General features: G+C 49.9%; 7 protein-coding genes across 11 annotated transcripts; 5 read left to right on the top strand and 2 right to left on the bottom strand.

Annotated features, from left to right (window-relative positions):
* The first annotated feature begins 356 nt into the window (after positions 1 to 356).
* On the top strand, positions 357 to 2,419 carry LOC121595276 (N6-adenosine-methyltransferase non-catalytic subunit). The gene is made up of 3 exons (XM_041919136.1): positions 357 to 915; positions 1,059 to 1,217; positions 1,317 to 2,419. Exons 1-3 carry the CDS (start codon positions 850 to 852, stop codon positions 2,268 to 2,270), a joined length of 1,179 nt encoding a protein of 392 aa, XP_041775070.1. The 5' UTR covers positions 357 to 849; the 3' UTR covers positions 2,271 to 2,419.
* A 55-nt stretch (positions 2,420 to 2,474) lies between these two features.
* LOC121595275 (coiled-coil domain-containing protein 97) lies at positions 2,475 to 6,319 on the bottom strand. Its single transcript, XM_041919135.1, has 3 exons — positions 6,195 to 6,319; positions 3,765 to 4,253; positions 2,475 to 3,700 (listed from the first exon to the last, which is right to left on the bottom strand). The coding sequence occupies exons 2-3, from the start codon at positions 3,780 to 3,782 to the stop codon at positions 2,507 to 2,509; spliced, it is 1,212 nt and encodes a 403-aa protein (XP_041775069.1). The 5' UTR covers positions 3,783 to 4,253; positions 6,195 to 6,319; the 3' UTR covers positions 2,475 to 2,506.
* A 127-nt stretch (positions 6,320 to 6,446) lies between these two features.
* On the top strand, positions 6,447 to 7,869 carry LOC121595277 (antigen 5 like allergen Cul n 1-like). Its single transcript, XM_041919138.1, has 5 exons — positions 6,447 to 6,533; positions 6,624 to 6,704; positions 6,804 to 6,994; positions 7,075 to 7,322; positions 7,401 to 7,869. The coding sequence occupies exons 1-5, from the start codon at positions 6,512 to 6,514 to the stop codon at positions 7,660 to 7,662; spliced, it is 804 nt and encodes a 267-aa protein (XP_041775072.1). The 5' UTR covers positions 6,447 to 6,511; the 3' UTR covers positions 7,663 to 7,869.
* Positions 7,870 to 9,105: 1,236 nt separating this feature from the next.
* On the top strand, positions 9,106 to 11,656 carry LOC121595224 (transforming growth factor beta regulator 1). The gene is made up of 2 exons (XM_041918998.1): positions 9,106 to 9,601; positions 9,699 to 11,656. The coding sequence occupies exons 1-2, from the start codon at positions 9,479 to 9,481 to the stop codon at positions 10,911 to 10,913; spliced, it is 1,338 nt and encodes a 445-aa protein (XP_041774932.1). The 5' UTR covers positions 9,106 to 9,478; the 3' UTR covers positions 10,914 to 11,656.
* On the bottom strand, positions 11,332 to 14,846 carry LOC121595225 (etoposide-induced protein 2.4 homolog). 2 transcript variants are annotated; one of them, XM_041919000.1, is made up of 6 exons: positions 14,751 to 14,846; positions 14,279 to 14,637; positions 13,997 to 14,133; positions 13,668 to 13,894; positions 12,915 to 13,592; positions 11,332 to 12,838 (listed from the first exon to the last, which is right to left on the bottom strand). In XM_041919000.1, exons 3-6 carry the CDS (start codon positions 14,009 to 14,011, stop codon positions 12,475 to 12,477), a joined length of 1,284 nt encoding a protein of 427 aa, XP_041774934.1. In that variant the 5' UTR covers positions 14,012 to 14,133; positions 14,279 to 14,637; positions 14,751 to 14,846; the 3' UTR covers positions 11,332 to 12,474. The 2 variants fall into 2 exon arrangements, with proteins under 2 accessions (XP_041774934.1, XP_041774933.1); XM_041918999.1 differs by lacking the exon at positions 14,279 to 14,637 and having other exon boundaries at positions 14,751 to 14,839.
* Positions 14,847 to 15,034: 188 nt separating this feature from the next.
* LOC121595226 (trafficking protein particle complex subunit 4) lies at positions 15,035 to 15,898 on the top strand. The gene is made up of 2 exons (XM_041919001.1): positions 15,035 to 15,310; positions 15,379 to 15,898. The coding sequence occupies exons 1-2, from the start codon at positions 15,136 to 15,138 to the stop codon at positions 15,855 to 15,857; spliced, it is 654 nt and encodes a 217-aa protein (XP_041774935.1). The 5' UTR covers positions 15,035 to 15,135; the 3' UTR covers positions 15,858 to 15,898.
* A 213-nt stretch (positions 15,899 to 16,111) lies between these two features.
* On the top strand, positions 16,112 to 24,848 carry LOC121595223 (cullin-3). 4 transcript variants are annotated; one of them, XM_041918996.1, is made up of 11 exons: positions 16,112 to 16,573; positions 17,883 to 18,649; positions 19,531 to 19,914; positions 20,002 to 20,760; positions 20,847 to 21,017; positions 21,103 to 21,273; positions 22,078 to 22,192; positions 22,260 to 22,429; positions 22,508 to 22,728; positions 22,818 to 22,956; positions 23,042 to 24,848. In XM_041918996.1, exons 2-11 carry the CDS (start codon positions 18,593 to 18,595, stop codon positions 23,192 to 23,194), a joined length of 2,340 nt encoding a protein of 779 aa, XP_041774930.1. In that variant the 5' UTR covers positions 16,112 to 16,573; positions 17,883 to 18,592; the 3' UTR covers positions 23,195 to 24,848. The 4 variants fall into 4 exon arrangements, with proteins under 4 accessions (XP_041774930.1, XP_041774929.1, XP_041774931.1 ...); XM_041918995.1 differs by lacking the exons at positions 16,112 to 16,573; positions 17,883 to 18,649 and adding exons at positions 18,808 to 19,059; positions 19,165 to 19,396; XM_041918997.1 differs by lacking the exons at positions 16,112 to 16,573; positions 17,883 to 18,649 and adding an exon at positions 18,808 to 19,059.
* Positions 24,849 to 24,886: the final 38 nt, after the last annotated feature.

Here is a 24,886-nt window from a genome sequence, read left to right as displayed (position 1 = left end):
CATCTCCTAGGGGCTACTACAGATGGTTGCCATGTAAAATTGTGCGTGATTTTGCGAGTTCTACGGATGCTGTATCGCCATCTCGCGCCTTGCGACAAATGACAAGTTTGGCAACACTGGCTAATTCAACTGATAATAGAGAGGTAATAAAACAGTTAAATAGTATCGTGAAGCACCCGTTACATTAATTGTGAATGAAATACTCAACACAATACGTTTTATTTTGCAATTCGAGCGATATTCGTCTTGTGAACGGTATGTCCGTGCGGCTGTGAAACGCTTCAACTCCGTACCATAAACGCGTCCCCGCGCGAACGAAACAAAACTGACAGCCCACAACTACACACGCACCGCGTCAGTTTTGATGCGGATGGCTCTAAAAAAATAAATACACACCACCTTTAGGCAGCACACACGCACCGAAAACACATACACAGTGAAGTAACAGGCAAAATAATACTTGTCGCAAACCCGGAAAATCAAAAACGGAAATTCCAGAACAAAGCAGCCATCAACCTGTCCAGGCCCCAACCGGGCAAGGAACGCGGACCGTCGCATCCATCAACACACACACTCACATCAGCAGCAGCAGTAGCAGTGCGCCCCAGAGGAGACCAAATAGCAAAGCACTTTCTCTCCCTCCCCACCACAAGAAGAAGAAGCCGATATGATGCCGCCTCGGAGTTGATTGATATTGTAGCATAGCTGCCTTCTCGCGTTCAACTACAGCGCGAGTTTCCGCCGAGACCTCAGGATTGTTTTTCTTGTATTTTTTTTTTGTTTCGGTAGCAGTAAGTTTAGTGAAGTCAGTGTAAGGAGGGGGCAGACATCCTATAGAGCAAATATACAATGAGCGACGTTATCAAGTCCCGGCGTGAGAAATCACAGAAGCGCAAGATGCTGCTCGCTCAAACGGTAAGCAAAAGATCCACGGTGGCAAAATGATGTCGCTCGGGAAGGGACAGGGAAGAGGGATGTTGGGCATGAAGGTTACTGATCCTTCGGTTGTTGACATCTGTTTTTTTTTTTCCTTTTTTCTCTGCGCATCATCAACACAGTTCGGTGTGTCCTGCGTGGAAGACCTTAAGCACGTACTGGGCACTGCGGAAGACTCACCGATCAAATCGCAACGGTACGAGGACGAGGAAGCCAGCACCTCGAAAACGGTCCAAACTGCCGAGGGTTTAGTGTATCGGGATTCGTCCACCTTTCTAAAGGTTTGTTGAACAAACTTGTTCTGATCCAGCAAATTCCAGCCCAATTCATGGTGACATTCCCTTTACACACACATGCACACACACACGTTCTCATTCCAGGGCACACAATCGTCCAATCCGCACAACGATTACTGCCAGCACTTTGTGGACACGGGACAGCGGCCCCAAAACTTCATCCGCGACGTCGGCCTGGCGGACCGGTTCGAGGAGTACCCGAAGCTGCGCGAGCTCATCCGCCTGAAGGACGAGCTGATAGCGGAAACTGCCACACCGCCCATGTACCTGCGGGCGGACCTCAAAACATTCGATCTGAAGAACCTCGGCACCAAGTTCGACGTGATTCTAATCGAACCACCGCTCGAGGAGTACGCACGAGGCGGTGCAGCGGTAGCGGCTGGCGCTCCGCGCAACTTTTGGTCGTGGGACGAAATCCTCGCGCTGGACATTGGCGAGGTGGCCGCCCACCGGAGCTTCGTGTTTCTATGGTGCGGCAGCTCGGAGGGACTCGATATGGGGCGCAACTGTTTGCGCAAGTGGGGCTTCCGGCGGTGCGAGGACATCTGCTGGATACGGACGAACATCGATTCGCCCGGCCACTCGAAGATACTGGAGCCGAAGGCGGTGTTTCAGCGCACCAAGGAGCACTGCCTGATGGGGATCAAGGGCACGGTGAGACGGTCGACCGACGGGGACTTTATACACGCGAACGTCGACATCGATCTGATCATCTCGGAGGAGGCCGAGTTCGGCAGCTTGGAGAAGCCGATCGAAATCTTTCACATCATCGAACACTTCTGTCTCGGGCGGCGCCGGTTGCACATCTTCGGGCGCGACTCGACGATACGGCCCGGCTGGGTGACGATCGGGCCGGAGCTGACCAACTCCAACTTCAACAGCGAGCTGTACGCCAGCTCGTTCGAGGAAAATCCGACCACCGGGTGCACCGAGCGGATCGAGGCGCTGCGACCAAAAAGCCCGCCAGCGAACGGGAAGGTGTTGCGCGGTAGGGGCCGCGGTTTCGCCCGCGGTCTTCGGGGGAGATCGCGCGTGTAGTGAGATGAGTGAGATAGGTTATGGGGAGGGGGGATAGGTGTACCATACCGCAGAACGGAAGGATGAGCGAGATCGACGGCGACGAAGAAGAAGAAGGATTCCTTCCATTATGTTTTCTTTCATTTCATTTTAACAATCACCAGCAAAACAAACGAGCAAGAAAAAAAACGGCAAATTACGCTAATAACAAATAAAAACCTAATATTTTCAACAAACACGCGCCCGTGATGGTTTTATTATTCGTCGTCACTATCGTATTCGCAGATCGGATCACGAACCGGCCCGTCCACGCTGGTCGTACGCTGCTGCTGCTCCAAATGTCGATTCAGGTGGCGCATGTAAACATCCAAATCATCCTCACTCTCATCATCCTTTTCCACCTCCATCCGGTTGCATGACCGCTCGGCATTGTTGGTAGCGGTGGCGCCATCCTGCTCCTCCTCCTCCTCCTCATCGTCGAAATACCTTTCCTGCTCGTCCTGCTCCACCGTGTCCAGATCATCGTAATCATCCGAATTGTCCACCTTCGTGTAATCGAACTCCTCCTCCTCGCCCGCTATAAACCTCGCATGCATAATGCCAATAAACTCGTCCCGCAGCAGATCCCGCTCGCCCGCCGTCACCAAATGGGCGGGCGGTATCGCAAGCCGTCGCTGGTGGGCCCGCTTTTCACGCGCCTCCCGCTGGGCGGCGACTCGTTCCTCTTCCTCCTCATCAAAATTGCCCCACTGGGCGCGCGGAAAGCCGGGCGAGTTTGGGCGCGACCGATCCGCGATCCGTTCCGCCGGCTGCGAATCCTCCTCCTGCTCCTGGTGTCGCTCTTCCGTTTCCAGCTTTTGCAGCGTTTCCTTCGCCTGATCCTGATCGATTTTGCTGAGCAGTATGCCAACGACACTCTGCGGCACCGGGACGCTTGCATCCCTTTCGCGCTTCTCCCGCTCCGTCAGGAACTGGCCCACGAGCTGCTCGTACAGCAGGGGATCGCGCTGCATCATTTCCGTCTCGCTGAAGTACGTCCCATCGGTGCACATCCGCTGCAGGGCGGCATAGCGCCGGTTGCGGACCTCCACGGCGCGGCCCCCGTTCCGCAGCCGCCGGATACGCTCCAGATGGTAATCGATCTCGTACCGCTCGTCCGGACTGTAGGCAAGCGTTTGCTCGTCCTGCTCGAAGTACCGGAGATGCTCGTCGTGCATGAACAATCCGAACCGGGAAAGGAAGGTGCCGTGGCTTTTGTTCAGCACATCGCGCAGAATCGCTCGCTTCTCGCTGTCCGTTAGCTCGGGATCGTTTATTTGTTGGTTTTTGTAAAACACGCGCGGGTTGCCGCTGATATGGTCGAAGATGTCGGTTTCGTTCACAAGAGATTGTGCACTACCACCGCCAATGGTTCCGTTGGTTCCTTCTTCCTCATCCTTTACTTCTGCTTTCTGCAATGAAAGACACGATAAATTAATGATTTACAGAAATTTATAACCGTTTCGGTTAAATTACCTTCACATCAGTACCCATTTTGCATGGCCTGCTGCTATTCGAACTCACTGATTTGTTTACCAACAAAGTGACGAAGAAGACGGCTGTGCGCGTTTGTGTGCGTGAATGTCAAGCGTTTCGCGAATAGAAGCGCGTTCCCATATCGTCTCACGAAGGATTAGGAGGAAATATCCCGCTCAAATCGTCACTGTAAAAGCATTTCCTTTGAACACGTTTTGAATGGTTTGTGCTACGCAACTTCACTCCATTATCATACGCTATCCACCACCACCACCATCATCATCACACTGCCTCTGCCCCTTCTTCCTGGGGCCCTCTGTTTTGATTCACGTGGTGCATAAATTAGCCATTTAACGGATGTAAGGTAGCTTGATGCTTGTTGTAGTTCAATTGAGCATCATGAGCTTTAATTGCACTATTGCACCTGGGGGCGATCGATTTTCCCACGACTGAAGGACGACGTGATGGAGAGGATGGAGAGTCACAGCACTGTAAGGGGCAAAATGATGTTTAATTTCACGCAAATCAGAATAAGGAGAACTCTTGGCAAAGAAATTGAAAAAACTTTTGAATGGATCGACAATAGTATTTTGAAATATAGGCACTGAATAAATTTCGACGCGTTATTAAATAGCTACAAATGGGAACGATACAAACAGACAAGCAAGTGGCATGTGCCGAGACATGTGTTCAGCCGATCTGCCCTTTATAACATCATCCTCTTTATAGAGACATAAAAAAGCCTTATTGCGGCTATCGGATAGTGCCCGGCGATTGTAAAGTGGAAACGAAGAATGATCGAAGGCGAGTTGGTATTGTCTGGATGAAAATAGCATGGACTCATCGCCAGTAGCAGTATAGAGATGAGGCTTAGACCCTGGAAATGGACCGAGAAGGCGGAAATGCTCTGTAGCTGTGTACAGAAGTAGCTGTTGCTTTATACTTTTATTATTTTTAATTCATTCTTGGTAGACTAAGATATAGGGTGTAAGTTAGAGTATAGTAAGGAGGAACATTATTGTAATAAATAATTCTTACACCAGCATCGCGTGAAGGTTTGGACGAATGCGATTGCCTTCTATACGACATCTTACAAAATCATTAGCGGCGCTACCACGGCATATACTTCCCAATTTACATTGGAAAAGAGGTAGGCCAATATTGAAGGTAGTTTGGTAAAGGAGAGTAGAACCGTTAGCGCTCCTGAAACCCTTCTCCCTGGATGTACTGTTCCGTGGCAACAGACGGTTGAAAAGCGCTCCAGAACGACCGAAACCTTCGCGATCGGCTTGGCCGTTGGCTCCGTAACATTAGCAGACCTGTTTAGTCGTTAAGCCTGTTTAGTTTGTCAAGGTCAAACAGGACTTCAATATCATTTTTTTTAATTAGAAGTATAAATGCCTTTAATATCATAGCTCGATGTTCTAAGCTCTTACTAGATTCATAATCCCAAAAAGCAACAGATTTGAAAATCCAGAAAAAACAGTTAATAAAAAAAGACCCGTTATAAATTAGCATCTAGATAGTGATCATCCCAGACCGGAACTAAATTACGAAAAAAAAACCGGAACTTGCATCTCAACAAGCTTCTCGAAGTGCAACACATCATCATCATGCGCTAAGCTTTCCAGAAACAAAACACTACGCAATGACTAACGCGCACGGTACGTACATCACGCACCACCACCCAAAAATCCTTCTCCTTGTGACGTGTTTTTTTCAATTGAACCACTACGTACACCGTCGATCGCATCGATCGATAAGGGCGCGCGTAAAGGGATAATTAAGGAACATTGCGAATCGACGAAAGAAATCGACAACACACCGAACGCAAAACCTTTGCCCGCGTGTGCGTGTGCTCTGGCAATTGTACAAACAGTGCAATGGTCCAGTAATCGATCGTTGGGCGATGCCACCCGCTCGCCACCCGCTACTAACGTTTTTAAGCTAGCAATTACAAATATACTAACGAGCCCTGTGTGGGGGAGGAGGTTGAGCGCGAGTGCCCCTGTGCCCCTCGGTGGGGATTATATCGGGTGCGTTTCCCATCATTGTTTATCACACTGGGAATGTGTGCATCCGCCAGCAGAAGAGAGTGCGTTTTGTGGGTCATAACGCTTCCAACACTGACGCTCCCTTATAAATTGGTCTTTATGTATTGGTTTTGATGATCTTCCAAGTATCTTTAGGACACTTTCTGAAGAATATCCTTTTGAAGTTTATGTGCTCCGTCAAAAGGAAATACAATCATGACTTCCTACACCCAAACACTCGTACAAATGAGAATCGAGCGACCTCTTCTAATGATGCTGCGTGTATCGCTTATCTCTTTATCGCGATCACAGCTCGCACTGCTTGCAAATTCTGTGCAATTCCGGAAAAGTGATCAATAGGAGCTCCCACCATCGATAGGGGGTGCTAGGTACGTACCTTTGTGTGTGTGTGTGTGTGTGTGTTTGTGTCCAATACGCACAAGCTCTAACTGCTCACTACGTCAGATCTGGTGTAGTGCCAAACGTTGCGTAGTATAAATAGGCCAGTTTCACAACCGGATACGTTTAAAGCGATTCTAAAGCTTCTCCGGTAAGCTTCGACTCAGTGCGGTGTGTTGGCCAACAAGAAGCAGCAGCAGCAGCTGGCAAGTGGCAGTTCCTAGTGCGCTGGAATAGATTAGAATAGAACCACAAGTTACTACTAGTGTATCAAATGTGTTAAGGGTGCGAGGAGATTTCAAACTACGAAACAAAATGTCGCCTGTGTCAGTGAAAAGTAGGTGTCAGTGGAAAAGGAACCGCCGCCTGTGATCCTCAATGCAGGGTTTTGGTGTCATGTTAATGTGAGACCTCACTTTCGTTACAGGGATAACGTGTGCAGTGTTGTTGGTGGCGCTGATTAGTCACACAAGTGGTCAGACGGATTATTGTGAACCGACGTTATGTAGTAAGTGACCTCAGGCTGCCTCAAAAAGGACTCTCTTGAAGTGGACCTTGGTTCGGTGGTTTAAAAACGGTGTTTGTTTCTTGTTCTTGCGCATTCCAGAGAACAACCTAGTACATGTAGGATGTGGCAAGAGCGAGAATTACGGCCCATACTGTCCCATCGATCGACAGCTGGTGCCGATGACGGAGGAGGTCAAAACCTACATCCTAGACCTGCACAACGTGTTCCGTGCCAATGTGGCACGTGGTGAGGTGACCAACTATTCTCCTGCCTCTCGCATGCCAACGCTGGTAGGTGGAATATTGTACTAACAGACGTAGTAGGCGCAGCGCAGGCGAATACAATCGTGTTTCTATCCCAACTATTCTAGATCTGGGATGAAGAGCTGCAGAAGCTGGCCGAGTATAATGTGAAAACCTGCATCTACGGGCACGATTACTGTCGCAACACGAAGCTGTTCCCGCTGGTCGGCCAAAACATTGCCGCCAACTCGTTCTACGGCATGGAGGTGACACCGCTCGACACCATGACTGAGCTGCTGCACAGCTGGTACGCGGAGAACGAGAATGCCAACCAGGATTACATCGACAACTACCCGCTGCTCGGACAAGATCCACCGTAAGCATCGGGAGTGTTCACCGCGGGAGGGATGCAAAGGGCTACTAATATCCTGAGTATGGTCTGCTCCTCTTACAGCAAGGATATTGGACACTTTACGCAGATCGTGATGGACAAGGCGACGGCCGTCGGGTGCGCCATGATCCAGTACACGCAGAACGAGCAGGGCCACGATTGGGTGCACCAGAACTACGTCTGCAACTACTCCAACTCGATCGCCCGTGGCCATCCGGTCTACATAAAGGGCAATCCGTGCGAGTTGTGCGTGACGGGCTGCAGCGCCAACTATCCGGGCCTGTGCAACATCGGTGAACCCGTGCAGCCTACGGCGGCGTGGTGAAGGGGAAGATGTTCACCGCTTCCAGCACAAAAAAAAAACCGTGTATTTCTCGTACATGTAATGTTATGTAATTTATTTGTACAATTACCCGAGAGCATGTGTCCCCGTAAGCCACTACTATGTACGACACCACTGTTAACTTCCTCCCCCCTCCCTTAGCAAAAAGGACGATGACATTAAACGAAACGATCTACGATACGAGCGCTAACTATACACGTTGGGTTTTGACTGTTTTGTACTAGTTTTGCAAGAATCCTAATAACATGCTTTACTGTTTCAGTTTAGGTACAACTAGCCCCCCTCCGGACACGTAGAACTCTTTTTCCGTCATGTTGAGGAGTTAATTTGCGTGTTTTTATATTTGATTAAACACGTCCATTAACTCTGGTACATGATGGTAAAAGCGAGCAACGAATGGCGCGATTGATCGGGAAGTGAATAGTGGCAGTGAAATCTATTTTGCGTATTTTTGCTAGAAATTATATTGGAAGAAAATGTTCTTTGGAAAAAGGTAGGTACACCTCTGAACAGGAAATTGTGGTTATGCTTCGACAAGGAAGTCGGCTATCGTAGACATATTTCCAATATCGGAATTGGGGCAAAGTAGTTCTTTAATTAAAAGATATTTGCTGTTGTTTTATCGTCTGTTATCTTACCAACTTTGTTGTTGAACACTTCACTCACTAAACATACCTCTGAAGGACTGAAGAACACTTATTTTCTGACCAATGTTCATGAAATGGCTTGGAAATAATTATGCAGCAGTTGACAAAATTCTTCAGTGTGTTGCTGTGATGAACTACGGAGCTGTTGAAGGACATAACACGAATAAATATTTTAATTGTCATTTGTGTTATAAATTGCAGGATTATCATACATTTTTTAAATATCATAAATACTGCATTAATTTAATGATTTCAAAACATAATTATAATTTATATGTAATTGTTTATGTTTCCATCTCCATACCATTGATGGATTTGCTCGGATGCAGCGGATGCACCTGTGTCGGAACTGCGTTATGGGTGCAACGAGTAAAGTTGCTTTGTACGGGTCCATCTGAAATTAATGCGATTTCAGAAAATGAAACGATTGAGAAAGACATTAGCAATTCTACGTTCCCCTGATATTTGTGTATTTATGCAAATAACTTCAAGTCGCGGACTTGGAATCAGGAACACTTCGAATCCCTTTCGTAGGTTCGGGTGGATCATAATGTCCTGCGCTTCGGAACAATCGCTGTATATATGAAAGTGCAAATAAACAATAGAATTGCAATCAAATGAAGAACTTTTTGCGTTTTCTTGCATAAACTTTGAGAACATTTTTGAAATTCCAACAGCTTTTATTTTAGCCGCCTCCCGTTTCCAGTGCCGCTTTATGCTGCATGGGCACCGCTTGTGCCGCTGACAGCCGATTTTGACGCTGCCGCAGTTTCGGTCGCCGCTGTCAAAAGTGCGTGTTGTTTACGATTGGCCGAACGCGGCGGGTTTGCTTGGCCTTTTGGTGTGTTGTTTCCCCCGAATACCTCGCTTGTACCAGCGCCGTTCGAGCGCGGCCAGAGCTCAATAGAAACTGAAAGCAATAGCCGAAACGTAGCGTTAGTTCCGATGCGTCCATCGATTGGCGGCGGGCGAGTGTTGTCCCAGTGGCGATAGTGGCAAAGGAGGTTGCATATTTACGCGCGCAATCGTATCGCACCCGAGTGTGTGTCCCGTGCTGTGTGTGTAACCGGACTCCCCTTCCTTCCCCTTCTTCTTCTCCTCGCCCATTCGACTGTGGTGCCGGTGCCGATGCGGTGGACATTGCGAGGGAAATGCAAAACACAGGCTGCGAACCATCGGAAGCAGCACCGGCCACAGCCCCCGAGGACGAAGTGAATGCAAAGTATCGACAAAAGTACCGCCGGCTAAAACGGTACATGAAGGATTTGGTGTTTGTAAGTGCCCCGATTTGGATGGTTCGCCCTCCTTCCCCCTTGTGGAATGTAAACACACACGCTTATGCGCCCATCTGCCTCTCCCTTTTTGTTACAGGAAAATGCAACATTGTGCGATCACATAGCACAGGTGCAGGAGAAGATAAGCCAGCGGAGCGAGGAGCGACGGTTCATGCTGAAGAAGCTGCTGGACATCGAGAACGAGCTGGAGACGCAGCTCGGCCGACCGTGCAGCAAGCTGAACGAGCTGATCGCGAGCAGTTTACCACCGAAACGACAGTACAAGAAGCGGGAGAAGAATGCCAGCGCCACCTCCACTTCCACCTCCACCACCGCCAACGGGACGGCGGCGGGCACTTCCGGGGAGCCAGGCCCGGACACACAAGATACTCAGGGAACCGTGCCGCCGGATGGCGTCGTGATGCAGAACGGGAAGGACGAGGGCGGAGAGGAAAGCGCCAAATCTGGTTCGATAGAACGGCACGGCGGCAAGAACGGCACGGCCATTCGGGTGGGCAAAAAGCGTGGCCCACATGCTGGCAGCAAAGCGGCCGGGGCAGCGGCAGGCACTAAGGTGCGACGGAAGGCTCGGATGGGTGGACCGGCGGCAAAGAAGCAGCGCACGCAAAGCATCCCCGTCGACCAGTCCGGTCACCCGTCGTACCCGGTCACGATCGGAGACTTTACCGTGCACAGTCTCGGTGAGGTGGTGTCGGATCGGCCCGCCTACCACACGGAGTGTACGCTCTACCCGATCGGCTACACGGTCACGCGACCGTACGGCCACTACAAAGATCCGGAAAAGCGCTGCCACTACACCTGCCGCATAGTGGACGATGGGGAGCGGCCCCGGTTCGAGATCGTGCCGGAATGTTCGGACCCGTCGGCCGTCTCGTCGTCGACCGAGGATACCAGTGAACCGAAGGAGGCCAGCTCCACCGCGGACACCATCGCCGGCTCGACGACGGACGAGTGTCATGCGGAGCTGCTGCAGCGCATCAACACGGCGCTGAACGTGCGCTCGGTCGATACCCGCCCGCTGGGCGATTGGTTCTTCGGACTGGCCCACCCGACCATCGCGAACCTGCTGCAGAGCTTTCCGAGCGCGAAGCGGTGCACGAACTATCGGGGCGTCGGCAAGCGGGCGGCTCGGGCCGCCTGCGACAAAGAGGACGATCCGACGCTTAGCTACGATGCGCTGGTGCGGCACGTAACGATTTCGGCGTATCGCACGGTGCCGGAGATTAAGGAGGAACCGCCGGACGAACTGTTTGACCATTCGGATGGCAACTCGTTCAGCTTGTCGGTGTAGCGTAGCCCTCCCTCCCCCGCGCGGGATTTTTCTGTACATATAGGCGCAAAAGGTGGTGTAGTCGTGAGCATAGCATTGGGATGATGATTGGGGTGGGTCTGAGAAACACTCTCTCACACACACACACACACAACCGGTACCTCTACGAGCACATGTTCCCCCCCCCCCCATGCATGTTTCGGAAAAAAGGACACAGGAGGAAGGGAAGCAGTTCCTGGGCGACGAAAAAACAAAAACAAAAACAAATGGAGCGTTTGCTCCAAACACCTCCAATAATACCAAGGAATGAAATCAGAGTAGGCAATAAAGGAAACCTTCTTTTCAAAGATTGAAAACAAAACCCCCACCGAGAGAGAAACGATCGCTTCGCAGTAGGCCTCGATTTCGAATGAATGTTAACGGGCGGGCGGAAGATGAATACGCTTGAGTAAGTTTATTTTTGTGGCCTGTTTCACAGTACACAAGTTTTGTTTTGTTTTTTGTTTTTATACATTTTGCAAAGCCTAAAACGGGCAGTCTTTCGTGTGTCGAACTTCCGGTAGCGGTAAAAAAACAATTTCTACAAAACCTTTTCTCCTCCATCACACGCTTTTTTTGTTGTTTACCAGCAAGCGCCGGCGGTCCCCCTGTCACCCGAGGGGCGGCGGCTTGTGTGCAGGATAGTAGTCCCTTTTTGTTCATCCTGACCGAATCTAAAGCGTACGTAAAAAGGCAACTTCTTACAAAAAGAAAAACATAGCAAACCCCCCCCCCCTTGAAAACCAAACTCATTATTCCCTAGAGGGCCCAACTGTAGCTTTCCACTGCTGTGTGCCTGTATTTGTGTGCTTGCTTATTTTGTCCAGCTTGCTTCTAGTTTCTATCACCAAATATCCCTCAAAACACACACACACACACACCCATACGCGACTTATGCTATAAGTACATCGCTAACGTTGCTGATTTACTTCCGATTTTACCGCACCTCTCCCGGGGTTTTTAAATATAATCTCACGGAAATCTGGTTGCTGTTGTCTACATCTGTTGCCGTTACGATTCAACCTTCTTAAAAAGCGCAGTCCATTGTTTGTTTGCTTGTAACAATAGAGTAGTTGTAGTGTAGTGTGTGTGTGTGTATAGTACGAGCGATGATGGATTACGATTAGTTAGTAATATTAGTAGTTAACGTTGAAAATATCATTTTATTCCACGTCCACGACTGTCGCACGTGGCACAAAACCGTTGCATAGTCCCCCCAGTAATCGTGTATGAAAGCAAAAAAAAAAAACATAAAACATTGCAAACATTCCCGTTCTAAAAAAAAAGGATCCCCTTTTCGTTGCTGCCTCTGATGCGCATCCTGATGCGCTTGTCTCGCCCTTCTTTCGCGCACCATTTCACCCAGGTTTTCTTCCTCGATTCACGTTTGAGCCACGCATCATTTGATCCATAAATCGGTCGTTGTGTAAAGCACAGTTCGTCTGTATTACAATTACATTATACATTACCGGAAGGGGGGAGGAGAGCAATGAGAAGCATTGCGTGAAGAAACACGCCCCTATCGTCACGCCCCACACCGCCCCTATCGCCTGAGCGGCCGGTTCAGTACGGGTTGGTGCTGGTGGTGTAGCTGAGCCGTCTGAACCGAGGCAAACGAGGACGAGGCAGCCGACGGCGATGGGGAGGGCTGACGATGGTGCGAACGATGATGGTGGTGCTGCTTTTGCGAAGAGTGATGTCGATGTTGTTGCTGTTGCTGCTGCTGCTGCTGCTGCTGCTGGTACATGAACGAGGACGACGAGGACGATAACGGTGGCGTTAAGCCACGGCCTCCGCTTCCGGGCGTGAGCGGTTGCGATAGGGCTGCCTTGCCGGGTTTCGTTCGTCCCCGGAAGAGAGCATTGGTGAGGGCAACCACAACGGAGAACAGTTTCAGCGGTGTTTCACTGCAAAGAGCATGAATCCGTTACTGGAATGAGTCCATCCCCATATCTCCCCACGTGTTGGAATTCCCTGGCTTACCACACGTCCACCTTCGGTGTGGCTTCGTTCGCGCTGATGATGAACAGCGGAAACAGCACGGAAAACACGCACCCACTGATCACGATCGAGTTCGGCAGCTCGGACAGGGCGGCCAGCGGCAGCCCGAAGCCCAGAAAGTACGGCCAGTTCTGCTCGATGTACGTCAGCCGCTTGTGCAGCTCCCAGCCCATGTTGAACCACTTGTACTCGAACGCGTACAGCGAGCAGAGCAGGCTCATGTGCACCATGTAGATGGCGGTGCAGGCGAACGGTACCGGCACCGGCAGATACTTTACCGCCGTGCTCTGCAGCAGAAACAGTATCTGGATCAGCAGGCTGATGAGCGTGTCGGCGATCAGCTTGCTAATGCTGGGCATTAGCTGCGGCCGCCCCTTCCGGAACTTGTACGCCGAGTCGGCAATGTCCTGAAACCAGAGGCTGTTTACGATCTTGCTCAGCAGAAACAGTGGCGTCACCCAAAGCGAGTTGAACAGCAGCGACAGCGAGGGCTGCATCCAGCCCCACACGGTCGTCATGGTGGTCGAGTTGCGGAACAGGTACCACAGGAAGAGATGCAGCCCGGGCAGCACGGCGTACTCGAAGAACAGTATGCTCAGCATAAAGATGCCACCGTTCAGCATCGAGCACTGGAGCACACGCTTTAGCACCTTGGATTCTCTGCAAAACGGAGAAAGGAGTGGCGTGTTTAGAGCCGACCAAAAAGGGGGCGCAATTCGTCAACAAACCACTTACTCGATACGCTTCGAGACGAGTGAACTCGAGGACGATGTGCGAGGAGGAGCTGGGCCGGGCTGGGACGACGATAGGCTTTCCTTGGTGCGGGGCAGCACGGATCCGCCCAGCAGCGGCTTGGTGGCGGGCTGGGACAGCTTCCGGTTCGCCTCCTTGTCCAGATAGAACACAACCGTAATGCCTTTGATGCTGTCCAGTACCCCGTGCAGCACGGTTGTTCCTACTCTCTGTCCAGCGCCGAAAACACAAAGGAAGATGAGTTTCACGATGGAGGAGGACAAGAAGAATCACTGGGAAGGGGACGGACGGGGGGAGGGTGGTGAACTTACATATAACGTTTCCATCGTGCTGGCCGGGGGGTTGTGCTGCTGGCATGTGTGTTACGCGGGATGATGATGGTGCTGCGGTCGCAGGTTGTAACTATCACCCGCAGGGAACTGTGCAATTGCGTGTATGTGTGTGTTACCTAGGATGGCGTAAATTGTGAACCAATGGGGAAAACAATCACGCAGAGAGAGTGAGAGGGAGCGAGAGCGCGCGTGCACGACGTTGTGTGTGGCGCAGGCAGGTATTGTTGTGAGTTGAGTGATCAACAATCAGGAAACACTCACATGCTCTGGGCTACACACATAAACACACACACACACACACACGGACAGACGGAATTGGGCTTTTGCGTATTTGCGGAAACGGTGCAGGAGGAGCGTTTATAAATAAAAATACGTCGTTGAAGATGGAAATGATACAAAACGATGGTAATAACGGACGATGACAACACGGACAAACGGAGCACCTTGCGAGCACGGTCTTGTGGAACGAGGGAGAAAGAGAGAGCGTGACACCGATGAAGAAAGACGCCGCATACACGATTGCAACTGGTGCGAGCGGGACGCACGACGAATAGCTTTTGACAGCTTTTGTTTACAGCCAGCACGGCCAGATGAAATTGCGTCTGCAAAGTGTCAACAATCTTGCGAGCCAAAAAAAAAAAAACGATCACAAAGGGAAAATTACAATGTCAACGATAGGGAGCCACTTTGGAGAATTAAATTTTGGTTTTAATTACAGATAGCACAAACTTACGGAAATTAGGGAATGGTGGAAAAAGACGCTGGAGAACGGAGAATTTGCACCGAGGTGTTTACCACTGTGTGAACGGTCCAAATCATCTGTTTGGTGGCCCACGGATGCTTGGACTCGAGCAGTACCACCGGGTTGTGTGTGCGTCCGTGCGTGAGTGTGTGTTCGGAACGAGGCAAAGCGTGAAAGCGAGAACGAGAGAGAGGGAGAGAGAGAGTGAGTGCAGTTGTTCGCAGTCCTTTTTCGGCAGCTGACAGCTGACAGCTGAGAGTGTTCGAGCAGTTTTGTTTACGTTTTACACCTAGCAGTAATATTGCAGAAGATGCTGTGAAGGGGCGGTCGCGGATCTGGAATCCACGGAAAGTTTGGTAGCTTTTAGCGGCCCGCAATGGTAATTTACGGCGTGTACATTGTGAACAAGTCCGGTGGGTTGATATTTAACCTGGACCACAACCTGCCCAAGATAGAGACGGAGAAAACGTTCAGCTACCCGCTGGACATAAATCTGGAGTACGAGCCAAAACGGATCTCCGTCGCATTCGGCCAGCGGGATGGCATTAATGGTGCGTATCGCGTGCTTCTTCACAACGGCAGAACACAGTGCTAATTGGAAAAAATTCTCTGGTTGTAGTGGGTCATCATTTGGTTGGCGTAAACGGGATCCAGGTGAACGGTGCCATCCTCGAGGATGGGCGTGACGTGCGGGAAATCATCGAAAGCAAGGACAGCTATCCGCTGTCGCTCAAGTTCAGCCGGCCCAAGATGACGACGAACGAGAAGATTTTCCTGGCCAGCATGTTCTATCCACTGTTTGCGATAGCGAGCCAGCTCAGCCCGGAACCGAAGAGCAGCGGTATCGAGGTGCTGGAAGCCGACACATTCCGCCTGCACTGCTTCCAGACGCTGACCGGCGTAAAGTTTATGATCTTTGCCGAAAACAGCCAGCCCGGGATCGATGTGCTGTTGCGCCGGATCTACGAGCTGTACGCGGACTACGTGCTGAAGAATCCGTTCTACTCGCTCGAGATGCCGATCCGGTGCGAGCTGTTCGATACGAACCTGCAGACGCTGCTGGATCAGGTGGAGAAGGGTGGTGTGGCTAGTATTTAAGGCGAGCATTAATTTCAGTATAAAGTTATGGATGATATCAATTTCGTGCTGTTTGCAAAATGATTTCTACAAAGCATTTATGTTTTTTTCCTCCTCGGTACTCGCAGGTGCTCGAAATTATAGAGCACTTGGCGAGCAGTTGACAGAACGCGATCCGCTTTCCTTTTCTCTCACGCACACACACAAACAAAAACAGAACACACCAATCCCAACACACGCACGTACACACACACACACACACACTCAGGCGGGTTGACAGACAGTTTGGAAAGAAAACATGGTTGCCGTGGGTCTGTCAAGTTGGACTATTTTAATGCAAACTACGATCGTCGCACTGAATTCGGCCCTAATTCGCTAGCGAAACGCGGCCAGCACGCCAAGCGCGAACACCCGGAAGGCGGTTTTCGTGGTGCGAAAAAAAGGTTGGGTGGTTTCAGATCGCGGCAGCGTCCAATAATTGCGTAAAGTGAAAAGTGTCGGACAGACAGCACCAGTTTTACCGTGGTGACCGTGTGTGTGTGTGCTGCGTGCGTGTGTGCACGGGTGACCCGTTTCCCCCGTTCCATTCTTCCCTCGTCTCTTCGCCTTGTATTACCATCATCGCACGCACTTGTGTGTTCGCTTGTTCGTACGTACGGCCGAAGAGGAGAAGGTGCAGCTCTCCTTGCCGCAGCTCTGTCGGTACCGTGGAGTTTGTGGCCGTCGCCACCGAAAAGGTAAAAGGAAACTCTGGTCATTGTCGGGTGCTGGTGCTGCATAATTACGGGCGAAACAAACGGGGTAAATCAAGACCGAACGCAATGGAAGATGCAGATCGGAACTAATCGACGACCATCATCACCATCATCATCATCATCACCACCACCACCATGAACGAGCAGAAGCAAGGCCCCCTTAATGCGGGACGACGTGTAATGGTCGCGAAAAAAGTACAATCATTCTCAAATCCCCCTCGCCACCACCATCGCGGAGGGGGATGAATGGTCCGTACGGGATTTGATAGAGAAAATTGAGTTTTTCCAATCGAAGGAAAACAGGCAGAAGATGAGTGAGTGGGGGGATAGGTGGTGGTACAAAGACACAAAGGTGTTGTGTGTGTCTGTGCTGTGAAGTGTCGGAGAGGGGTGCGATGAAATGGGAGGAAGGCTTTTCCGACAATGTTGAATGTCAGAACGAGAAAAACGGTTTACCAATGGAAAGGGGGGTGTTGATGGATGGGATGGATGGAGAGGGTTGTGGTGTGCAAAATGATTGTTTTTTGTTGCTATTTTTGATCCCGCGGGGGGAGGGGAGGTGGAGGTTGATGTTCCCTGCTCTAAGCCTACCTCTCCGATGGGCAAATTGATTAAAAGCAACTGCTCTCGTGTCTCTTTGGGGGCCGCCGCTGGTCGACGTACTTTCATTCTTCGCTCTCTAATTGCTAATACCAAGTGTGGGGGATTGCTTTTTCTTCTTCCCTTTGCTAACATGTCGTCACAGAGGAATTATCCTTCTATCGATGTGTGTGTGTGTGTGTGCGTGCGATTGAAATTTTCATTACCATGTGTCTGATTCATGGCAAAGTTCTGCTTGCTTATTTTGTCAGTTTTCCTGGGCATTTCCTTTTTGGATCACGCGAAAAGAGAAAGGAAGAAAGAGGATAAAACACACACATGCATGCATGGGTTGGCTTCCGGCTCGTCATCATTTTTCCTTCCTTTCACTCCCGGCATCATTCCCGGGCGGCCCGTGGCCCATTTCAAGTGCTGTTCTCCAGCGCAATAATAAATAACACACAACTGTGCGGCTGCTTCGTCTGCCGCAAATTCCTCCACCTCGTCTGTGTCATTGGCCTTGCTTTCCACGACCCGGCGTGTGTGCGTGTGTGTGTGAGTGAGTGTGTTGTGTTGTGGGGTCACAAAGAAAATCATCTTTGCCAAACACGCAGCAAGAAGACCAACAACACCACAAACTGACATGAAACTGAACTGATCTAAAGTATCAAATTAAACAAATTAATTGTAACGATTTTATTTTTCATTTTAGGAGCCGGACTACTTGGAATCTTCAGACTTCTTCACTTCTAACATCCATCGATAATTAAGGATAAAACTTGTGTGTGTGTGTGTGCCAGTGCAAAAGAGACAACGGAAGCAATCGTTCTGCGAAACGTTCAAACGTCGGGACGGTCACTGGTTTGCTTTGTGCATTCGCGGAAAGCCCGGCATGCCCGGCACCATGATCGGGAACGGAATCAGGCATGCCGATCGTACGCTAACAAGGGCACCATGAGTGGACAGTTTTTCCGTTTCTGCCTTCCAGTGACGGTACAATCGGTGACAGTTGCCCTATGTTGAGAGACACCCTCAGGTGCGCAATCATCCGGTTCGTTTTGCAACGGTCAGTTCAAACGTTCACAGGAACGTTCAGGTGCAAAATAACGAAGGCATTCGGTATCACCCATGGTGACGCAAGTGTACTAAGAATTAGCTGTAACGTGCATAAGGATACATTTTACAGTGTGATTCACAACACGACGAAGCATAACAAGTGTATTGTAGTGAATGTGCGACTGTTCTAGACTAAAGCGTGGATTCAGTGTAAGCTCGCGGAAGAATTCCCAAACTTGTGGCCACGTGCGTGTGAGCGGCGCAGTGTTGTAAAACTAGACGGCACACAATCAACAACCGTTAGCATAAGATTTTTAGCATCTGTCGCGGTAAAAGTGGAACACAATCCTTCAACAGTTTGCCAAAATGAGTCGAGTGTCCACTCAGAAGAAGGAAGGCAAAATGAGGATCCGTGCCTTTCCGGTAAGTAGTCAAGCGTGGGAAAATGCTTCAAATTTAAATACATAATTTATGGGATACCGCACGCAATTGTGATGAGCGAAAGATCATCGTGCACAGCAAAAGCGGAGCAGATTGTAGAAGCCTATGAGCTAGAAACGGCGGCAACAAATATCGCGGTTACTTTGACACTTGCTCGCCCCCCTCGCTTGAAGCAAACGTTGTGCTACTTTCGCAGCTGCTGCTATTTGCTACTCCTTCTCGTTTGCGAGAGTGTCGCATTCTTCAAGGACCAACCCTACAGGTCCCACACGGTCGTTGTGATTTGAAACTTTTGGAGGTTTACTTTTTTTTACTCTCTCTCTCGAAACAGTTCGGAAAGTGTGTCTCTGCCTTAAATGCGTTCGTGTTAAGGTGCTAAGGAAGCGCGAGAGGTTGGTGGAATGGCCTCCTACTTTGTGTGCTTCATCGTTTGTCTTTGAGACGTGTTCCGGTACAATAATTTCATCCCTTGCCCTCTGTGTGTGTTTGGTTTAAAGGGACAGAGAGCGAAAATTGCGCACGTGTTGAACGAACGGTTGGCTGAACGGGTCCCGGAAAACACCGCACGTATGTGTGCCCGGCGGGTGCAAGGAAGGGTGCACTTCTCGTCCCAGAAGCACTGTCTGCTGCTGCTGTTGGCCGATCGCAGACGGAATGTTTCGGATCCAATGGAAGCGGAAGTTGAGCCGCGGCACTTCCCAGATCGCTATGAACTTTGTTAAGCGAATTGTAAGGCAGATCCGAATGGAAAAGGCTTACTGTTGGATTGAATTCTACGGGGGGAATATTGTTAATAATCGAATTAACAATATTCGTTTTATTAACTCTCTTCTCTTTCTATGTTAATCGCTACCACATTGCAGATGACTATGGATGAGAAGTACGTGGAGTCGATATGGTCGCTGCTCAAGAACGCCATCCAGGAGATACAGAAAAAGAACAACTCGGGCCTTTCGTTTGAGGAGCTGTACAGAAATGCGTACACGATGGTGCTGCACAAGCACGGCGAGCGGCTGTACAGCGGGCTGAAGGAGGTGGTGACGCACCATCTCGAGTCGAAGGTGCGCGAGGAGGTGCTGCGCAGCTTCAACTGCAACTTTCTGCAGACGCTGAACCAGTGCTGGAACGACCACCAGACCTCGATGGTGATGATCCGCGACATCCTGATGTACATGGATCGCGTGTATGTGCAGCAGAACGACGTGGACAACGTGTACAACCTTGGGCTGAACATCTTCCGTGATCAGGTGTGTGGCGCCGTCCGCCGTGGCGTGTGTGTGTGTGTGTGTGTGGTCCTTAGGCAGGAGTTTAATGTATTTTTGCCTATTTTCCAGGTGGTACGCTATCCGCGCATTCGGGATCACATGCGCGAGACGCTGCTGAACATGGTGATGTGCGAGCGGAAGGGCGAAGCGATCGACCACATCGCGATCAAGAACGCGTGCCAGATGCTGATGGTGCTCGGCATCAACCAGCGCTGGGTGTACGAGGAAGACTTCGAGCGGCCGTTCCTGACGCAGTCGGCCGCGTTCTACAAGCTCGAGTCGCAAAAGTTCCTCGCCGAGAACAGTGCGAGCGTGTACATCCGGCGGGTGGAAGCCCGCATCACGGAGGAGGCCGAGCGGGCCAAGCTGTACCTGGACGAGAGCACCGAGAGCCGCATCGTGGAGGTGGTCGAGGACGAGCTGATCAAGAAGCACATGCGCACGATCGTCGAGATGGAGAACTCGGGCGTCGTGTACATGCTGCAGAACACCAAGACGGAGGATCTGGCCTGCATGCACAAGCTGTTTTCGCGCGTGAGCGGCGGCCTCAAGACGATCGCCGACTGTGTGTCGCAGAACCTGCGCTCGCTCGGCCGCGACCTGGTGAAGGAGGAGGAGAACGGCAGCACGAACCCGATCACGTTCGTGCAGAACCTGCTGGATTTGAAGGACCGGTCGGACCACTTCCTGTACCACTCGTTCAACAACGACAAGACGTTCAAGAACATGATATCGTCCGACTTTGAGCACTTCCTGAATCTGAACAGCAAATCGCCCGAATATCTGTCACTGTTCATCGACGACAAGCTGAAGAAGGGCTGCAAGGGAGTAAGTGCCAAACTGTGGATCAGTCCGAGTGTGACAAGTGATCTAAAATGTACCGTTTTTCTTTCCATCTTATTCTTCGTTTTCAGATGTCCGAGCAAGAGATTGAAACCATACTTGACAAAACGATGGTATTATTTAGATATTTGCAAGAGAAGGACGTGTTCGAGCGGTACTACAAGGCGCATCTGGCGAAGCGGTTGCTGCTGAACAAATCCGTCAGCGACGATTCCGAGAAGAATATGATATCAAAATTAAAGGTCCGTTTCGGTGCTGAAAGTAGACGATAATACACCACCGCAAAGAACGATCTAATTTCCGTGCGATTTGCTTATTTTTTTGCAGACTGAATGCGGTTGTCAATTTACCTCAAAATTGGAAGGAATGTTTAAGGATATGTCCGTCTCGAACACGGTAATGGAGGAGTTTAAAAATCACATCAACAACGATAACTCGGCACTGGAGGGCGTTGAACTGACGGTTCGAATTCTCACAACCGGATTTTGGCCAACTCAGGTAGGTGTGGGCGTATCGACTCCGATCCGATTCCGATAATTTCGCAACCGACTCCGGAAGGCAGGTCCGCCTAGCTTTATCCGAGGTCGTCCGGAATCGTCCAGAATCGTCCGGAATCGAACGACTCCCGATGACTCTGGTGTGACTCCAATTCCGTACGACTCCGAACGACTCCAAACGACTCCAGACGACTCCGGGTGACTCCAAACACTTCCGGGTGGCTCCAACTTCGAACTCTCCGAACGATTCCAAACAGCTCCAAAAGACTCCGGACGACTCCGGACGACTCCGGACGACTCCGGACGACTCCGGACGACTCCGGACGACTCCGGACGACTCCGGACGACTCCGGACGACTACGGACAACTCCGGGTGACTCCTGACGACTCCTGACGACTCCGGACGACTTCGAACGACTTCGGACGACTCCAAAAGACTCCGGACAACTCCGGACAACTCCTGACGATTCTGGACGACTTCGGATGACTCCGGACGACATCGAACGACTTCGCACGACTTCGGACGACTCCGGACGACTCCGGGTGACTCCAACTCCGTACAACTCCGAACAATTCCAAACGACTCTGGACGTCTCTGGACGACACTGGACGACTCTAGATGACTCCGAATGACTAAGAATGATTCCAAACGGCTCCGGGCGGAACTAGTGGTTCGGATTTGGCCGGAGTCGGAATCGGATTAACAATAGCCGGAGACGGATCGGAGTCGTCGGTGCGCTTCAAAAAGCACACCACTAGTGTGAAGTCTATCGAATGATGCGTTACATTGAATCTTTGATTTTAGTCCGTGACTCCTAACTGCAACATCCCGGCAGCACCGCGGAAAGCCTTTGAAACGTTCAAGCGTTTCTACCTGGCAAAACATTCGGGGCGTCAGCTGACACTGCAGCCACAGCTAGGTAAGGGTCGGTAGCCTTTTTCTTCATCCCGTTTCTATAAACTGTTTTTTTTTCCCTCTTGTCCCAGGAACGGTCTACATGAATGCCGAATTCTACGGCGTAAAGGCGGAGAAGGAGAAAACTGAAGGCAACTGTAGCAGTACGGCCCCGTCTGCGGGAAGCAGTAGTGCGCCGACTGGTGGTGCGGCCTCCCTAGACGCCCCCAAACGACATGTGCTTCAATTATCGACTTATCAGGTTTGTTTTTCGTGTTTTTCGCGCCCGTAGCAAGGAGTCAGTTTAGTAATGTATCTATCACCCCCCTACCACTTCCAGATGTGTGTATTGATGCTGTTTAACAATCGCGAACGAATGACGTACGAAGACATCCAGCAGGAGACGGACATCCCTAGCAAAGATCTGATCCGCGCGCTGCAGTCACTGTCGATGGGCAAACAGCAGCAGCGACTTCTGGTTCGAACACCGAAAACGTCCAAAGAAATCGTTTCCACGGACGAGTTCTACGTGAACGATGCGTTTGTGTCGAAATTTCACAAGTACGTACTACTAATCCTTGCAGTGATTGTGTGTGTGTGTTAGCGTTACATATTGTTTTGTAAACGTTATTCAATTGCAAACATTTCAGAGTTAAAATTCAAACTGTCGCAGCCAAGGGCGAATCGGAACCGGAACGGAAGGAAACCCGAAGCAAAGTCGACGAAGATCGTAAACATGAGATTGAAGCTGCTATCGTGCGTATCATGAAAGCGCGAAAGAGAATGCCTGTAAGTTGTACATTCGGGGAACGGGGTGGTGGTAGTAGTGTATGTCCAGTAGTGTAAAATGACTCATCCGTTTTCCTCCCAACAGCACAACCTGCTCGTATCGGATGTGACGTCGCAGCTAAAGAGCCGTTTCCTACCGTCGCCGGTGATTATAAAGAAAAGAATAGAGGGCCTGATCGAGCGGGAATATCTTGCCCGCACGCCCGAGGATAGAAAAATCTATGTATATCTAGCTTAAACAAACACAAAACAGGAGGCAAATTAAATCTTCGAATACAACAGCGAGACAAGCGAGTAAAAGAGTATGTATGCATGTGTGCGGAGATAGTTCAGCGCATCAACGCCGCAGCAAAAGACAGTGGCAAACAAGTAGCGAAGCAGCAGCAACTAAACTAAAAAGCACGCGTTAACACGTTCGGTCAAATCTTACATGTCCAGCACACATGATGGCGATTGATCGATACCGAACGATGTGAGGGAAAAAAGGGGATGTTTTATAGAACGCGTGCAGTAGATTCATTGCTGCCGTTCTCTAGGCAAACTCACTCATTTAGGAGACACTCCGTCTTGCAACTAGACTCTTTAGAGGCGAAAGACAGAGCGGCAAGAGAAACAGTTTGGTGGTAAGCTGCCTGCCGCGTACTTTTTCATGATCCAGACACCACAACACGAGGGAAATTGAACAATTAATTCATTTGTTTTCCAGCTATGCAAAGGTTGCAAAGAGATTAGAAAAGACACACGATCACACACGATCACAAAGGGCACTCTCATTTATCATTGTTGTCAGAAAGAATGTGTAGAGTGTTGTTTGCAAGGATGCAAATTGGCTTGATTTTACAATGAGAGTCCAGCATGCAAGTAGCAGAAAGAGGACTTCGATAGGGAAGAGAAAATTAGTTGTAACTCTATTGCTTCACACCTCATACACTCTACGATCCATGCCCGGATCTAGTGCATATTTTGTTCGCTCAATCTGTTCACACACTCACACACTGCATTGTGTGGTGTTTGTTTGTTCTGCAATGATTCGCTTGTACGAATCTTATAAAACATTTACAAACAATAAACCAAAATTCAGTGCGCGTGCGTGTGTGTGTTGTACCCGTCAGCTCAGAAAATACGCAACCGTTTCATGTTATCAGGGCAAAAACTTTACAGTCAAAAAGTTGCTTACTGTTCTTTTTACAGCAAGAGAGGAAGGGAGATAGAGAACGAGAGGGAGAGAGTGTGTTCGGAAGGGAAGCCGGGAAACGGTCGTGATAGTTATAATACTTACACTAGCCCCCCCTTACGAATAGCTATTTATGAACAAATGTCTCGGTGTATTCGGAAGCGCTCATATAAGATTTTGTTTATTTTTTTATTTTTTTTATTTCTGAATAAGTAGTGAATTTTGTTATGCTCGGGCCACTCTTTTGCAAAACAATTATTTTTTGGCTTGTTTTAAAATGCACTTATTCATCCACTCAAACCCATAGTGTATGTGTGTGTGTGTGTGTGTGTGGAAAGGCTCTGTGGTGCAGTTTGTACAGTGCTTTAACATTATCCGTAGAGCTCGCACTGAGGCGCAGGCTCTGGAGTCAAATTTGACACTATATTTACCGAAAACCGCTGCATTCCGCGGCGTTAGACAGACCACACTGCCTTTTAATTTCGTTTTAAAAGGCTAATCACACACACACACACACACACACACACACACACACACACACACACACACACGCGCATACAGTGTTCTTTTCGAGTAGTTTGGTTACATCTTGATCGATAGCATGCAACAGGATAGACGTTGTTAGGAAATGTTGGAGTTTTCCGTTTCCGTTAGTTTTGTTTGTTCGAAAAGGAGCTGTGTGATGAAACGGAAATATCTGCTGCGTTGGGTATGCGAGGAAAAAAAAAGAAGACTCGCGCTCTATCAATCCGTGCG

The sequence above is a fragment of the Anopheles merus genome, chromosome 3R, assembly GCF_017562075.2.
Source record: "Anopheles merus strain MAF chromosome 3R, AmerM5.1, whole genome shotgun sequence".
NCBI classification, from domain to species: Eukaryota; Metazoa; Arthropoda; class Insecta; order Diptera; family Culicidae; genus Anopheles; species Anopheles merus.
Note: the sequence above shows the minus strand (reverse complement) of the source record. Positions and strands in the feature narration are given on the sequence as shown.

Excerpts from the sequence above, each read along its gene's own strand:
- LOC121595276 (XM_041919136.1), top strand. The coding sequence starts at position 850 with ATGAGCGACGTTATCAAGTCCCGGCGTGAGAAATCACAGAAGCGCAAG. Across the intron at positions 916-1,058 it reads AGATGCTGCTCGCTCAAACG|TTCGGTGTGTCCTGCGTGGA; the intron begins GTAAGCAAAAGA and ends TCATCAACACAG. Across the intron at positions 1,218-1,316 it reads ATTCGTCCACCTTTCTAAAG|GGCACACAATCGTCCAATCC; the intron begins GTTTGTTGAACA and ends TTCTCATTCCAG.
- LOC121595277 (XM_041919138.1), top strand. The coding sequence starts at position 6,512 with ATGTCGCCTGTGTCAGTGAAAA. Across the intron at positions 6,995-7,074 it reads CCTCTCGCATGCCAACGCTG|ATCTGGGATGAAGAGCTGCA; the intron begins GTAGGTGGAATA and ends CAACTATTCTAG. Across the intron at positions 7,323-7,400 it reads CTGCTCGGACAAGATCCACC|CAAGGATATTGGACACTTTA; the intron begins GTAAGCATCGGG and ends CTCCTCTTACAG.
- LOC121595224 (XM_041918998.1), top strand. The coding sequence starts at position 9,479 with ATGCAAAACACAGGCTGCGAACCATCGGAAGCAGCACCGGCCACAGCC. Across the intron at positions 9,602-9,698 it reads ACATGAAGGATTTGGTGTTT|GAAAATGCAACATTGTGCGA; the intron begins GTAAGTGCCCCG and ends TTTTTGTTACAG.
- LOC121595225 (XM_041919000.1), bottom strand. Across the intron at positions 13,593-13,667 it reads CTCGTCTCGAAGCGTATCGA|AGAATCCAAGGTGCTAAAGC; the intron begins GTAAGTGGTTTG and ends TCCGTTTTGCAG. Across the intron at positions 12,839-12,914 it reads ACACCGAAGGTGGACGTGTG|TGAAACACCGCTGAAACTGT; the intron begins GTAAGCCAGGGA and ends TGCTCTTTGCAG.
- LOC121595226 (XM_041919001.1), top strand. The coding sequence starts at position 15,136 with ATGGTAATTTACGGCGTGTACATTGTGAACAAGTCCGGTGGGTTGATA. Across the intron at positions 15,311-15,378 it reads CCAGCGGGATGGCATTAATG|TGGGTCATCATTTGGTTGGC; the intron begins GTGCGTATCGCG and ends CTCTGGTTGTAG.
- LOC121595223 (XM_041918995.1), top strand. The coding sequence starts at position 19,322 with ATGTTTCGGATCCAATGGAAGCGGAAGTTGAGCCGCGGCACTTCCCAG. Across the intron at positions 19,915-20,001 it reads TGAACATCTTCCGTGATCAG|GTGGTACGCTATCCGCGCAT; the intron begins GTGTGTGGCGCC and ends CCTATTTTCCAG. Across the intron at positions 21,018-21,102 it reads ATATGATATCAAAATTAAAG|ACTGAATGCGGTTGTCAATT; the intron begins GTCCGTTTCGGT and ends ATTTTTTTGCAG.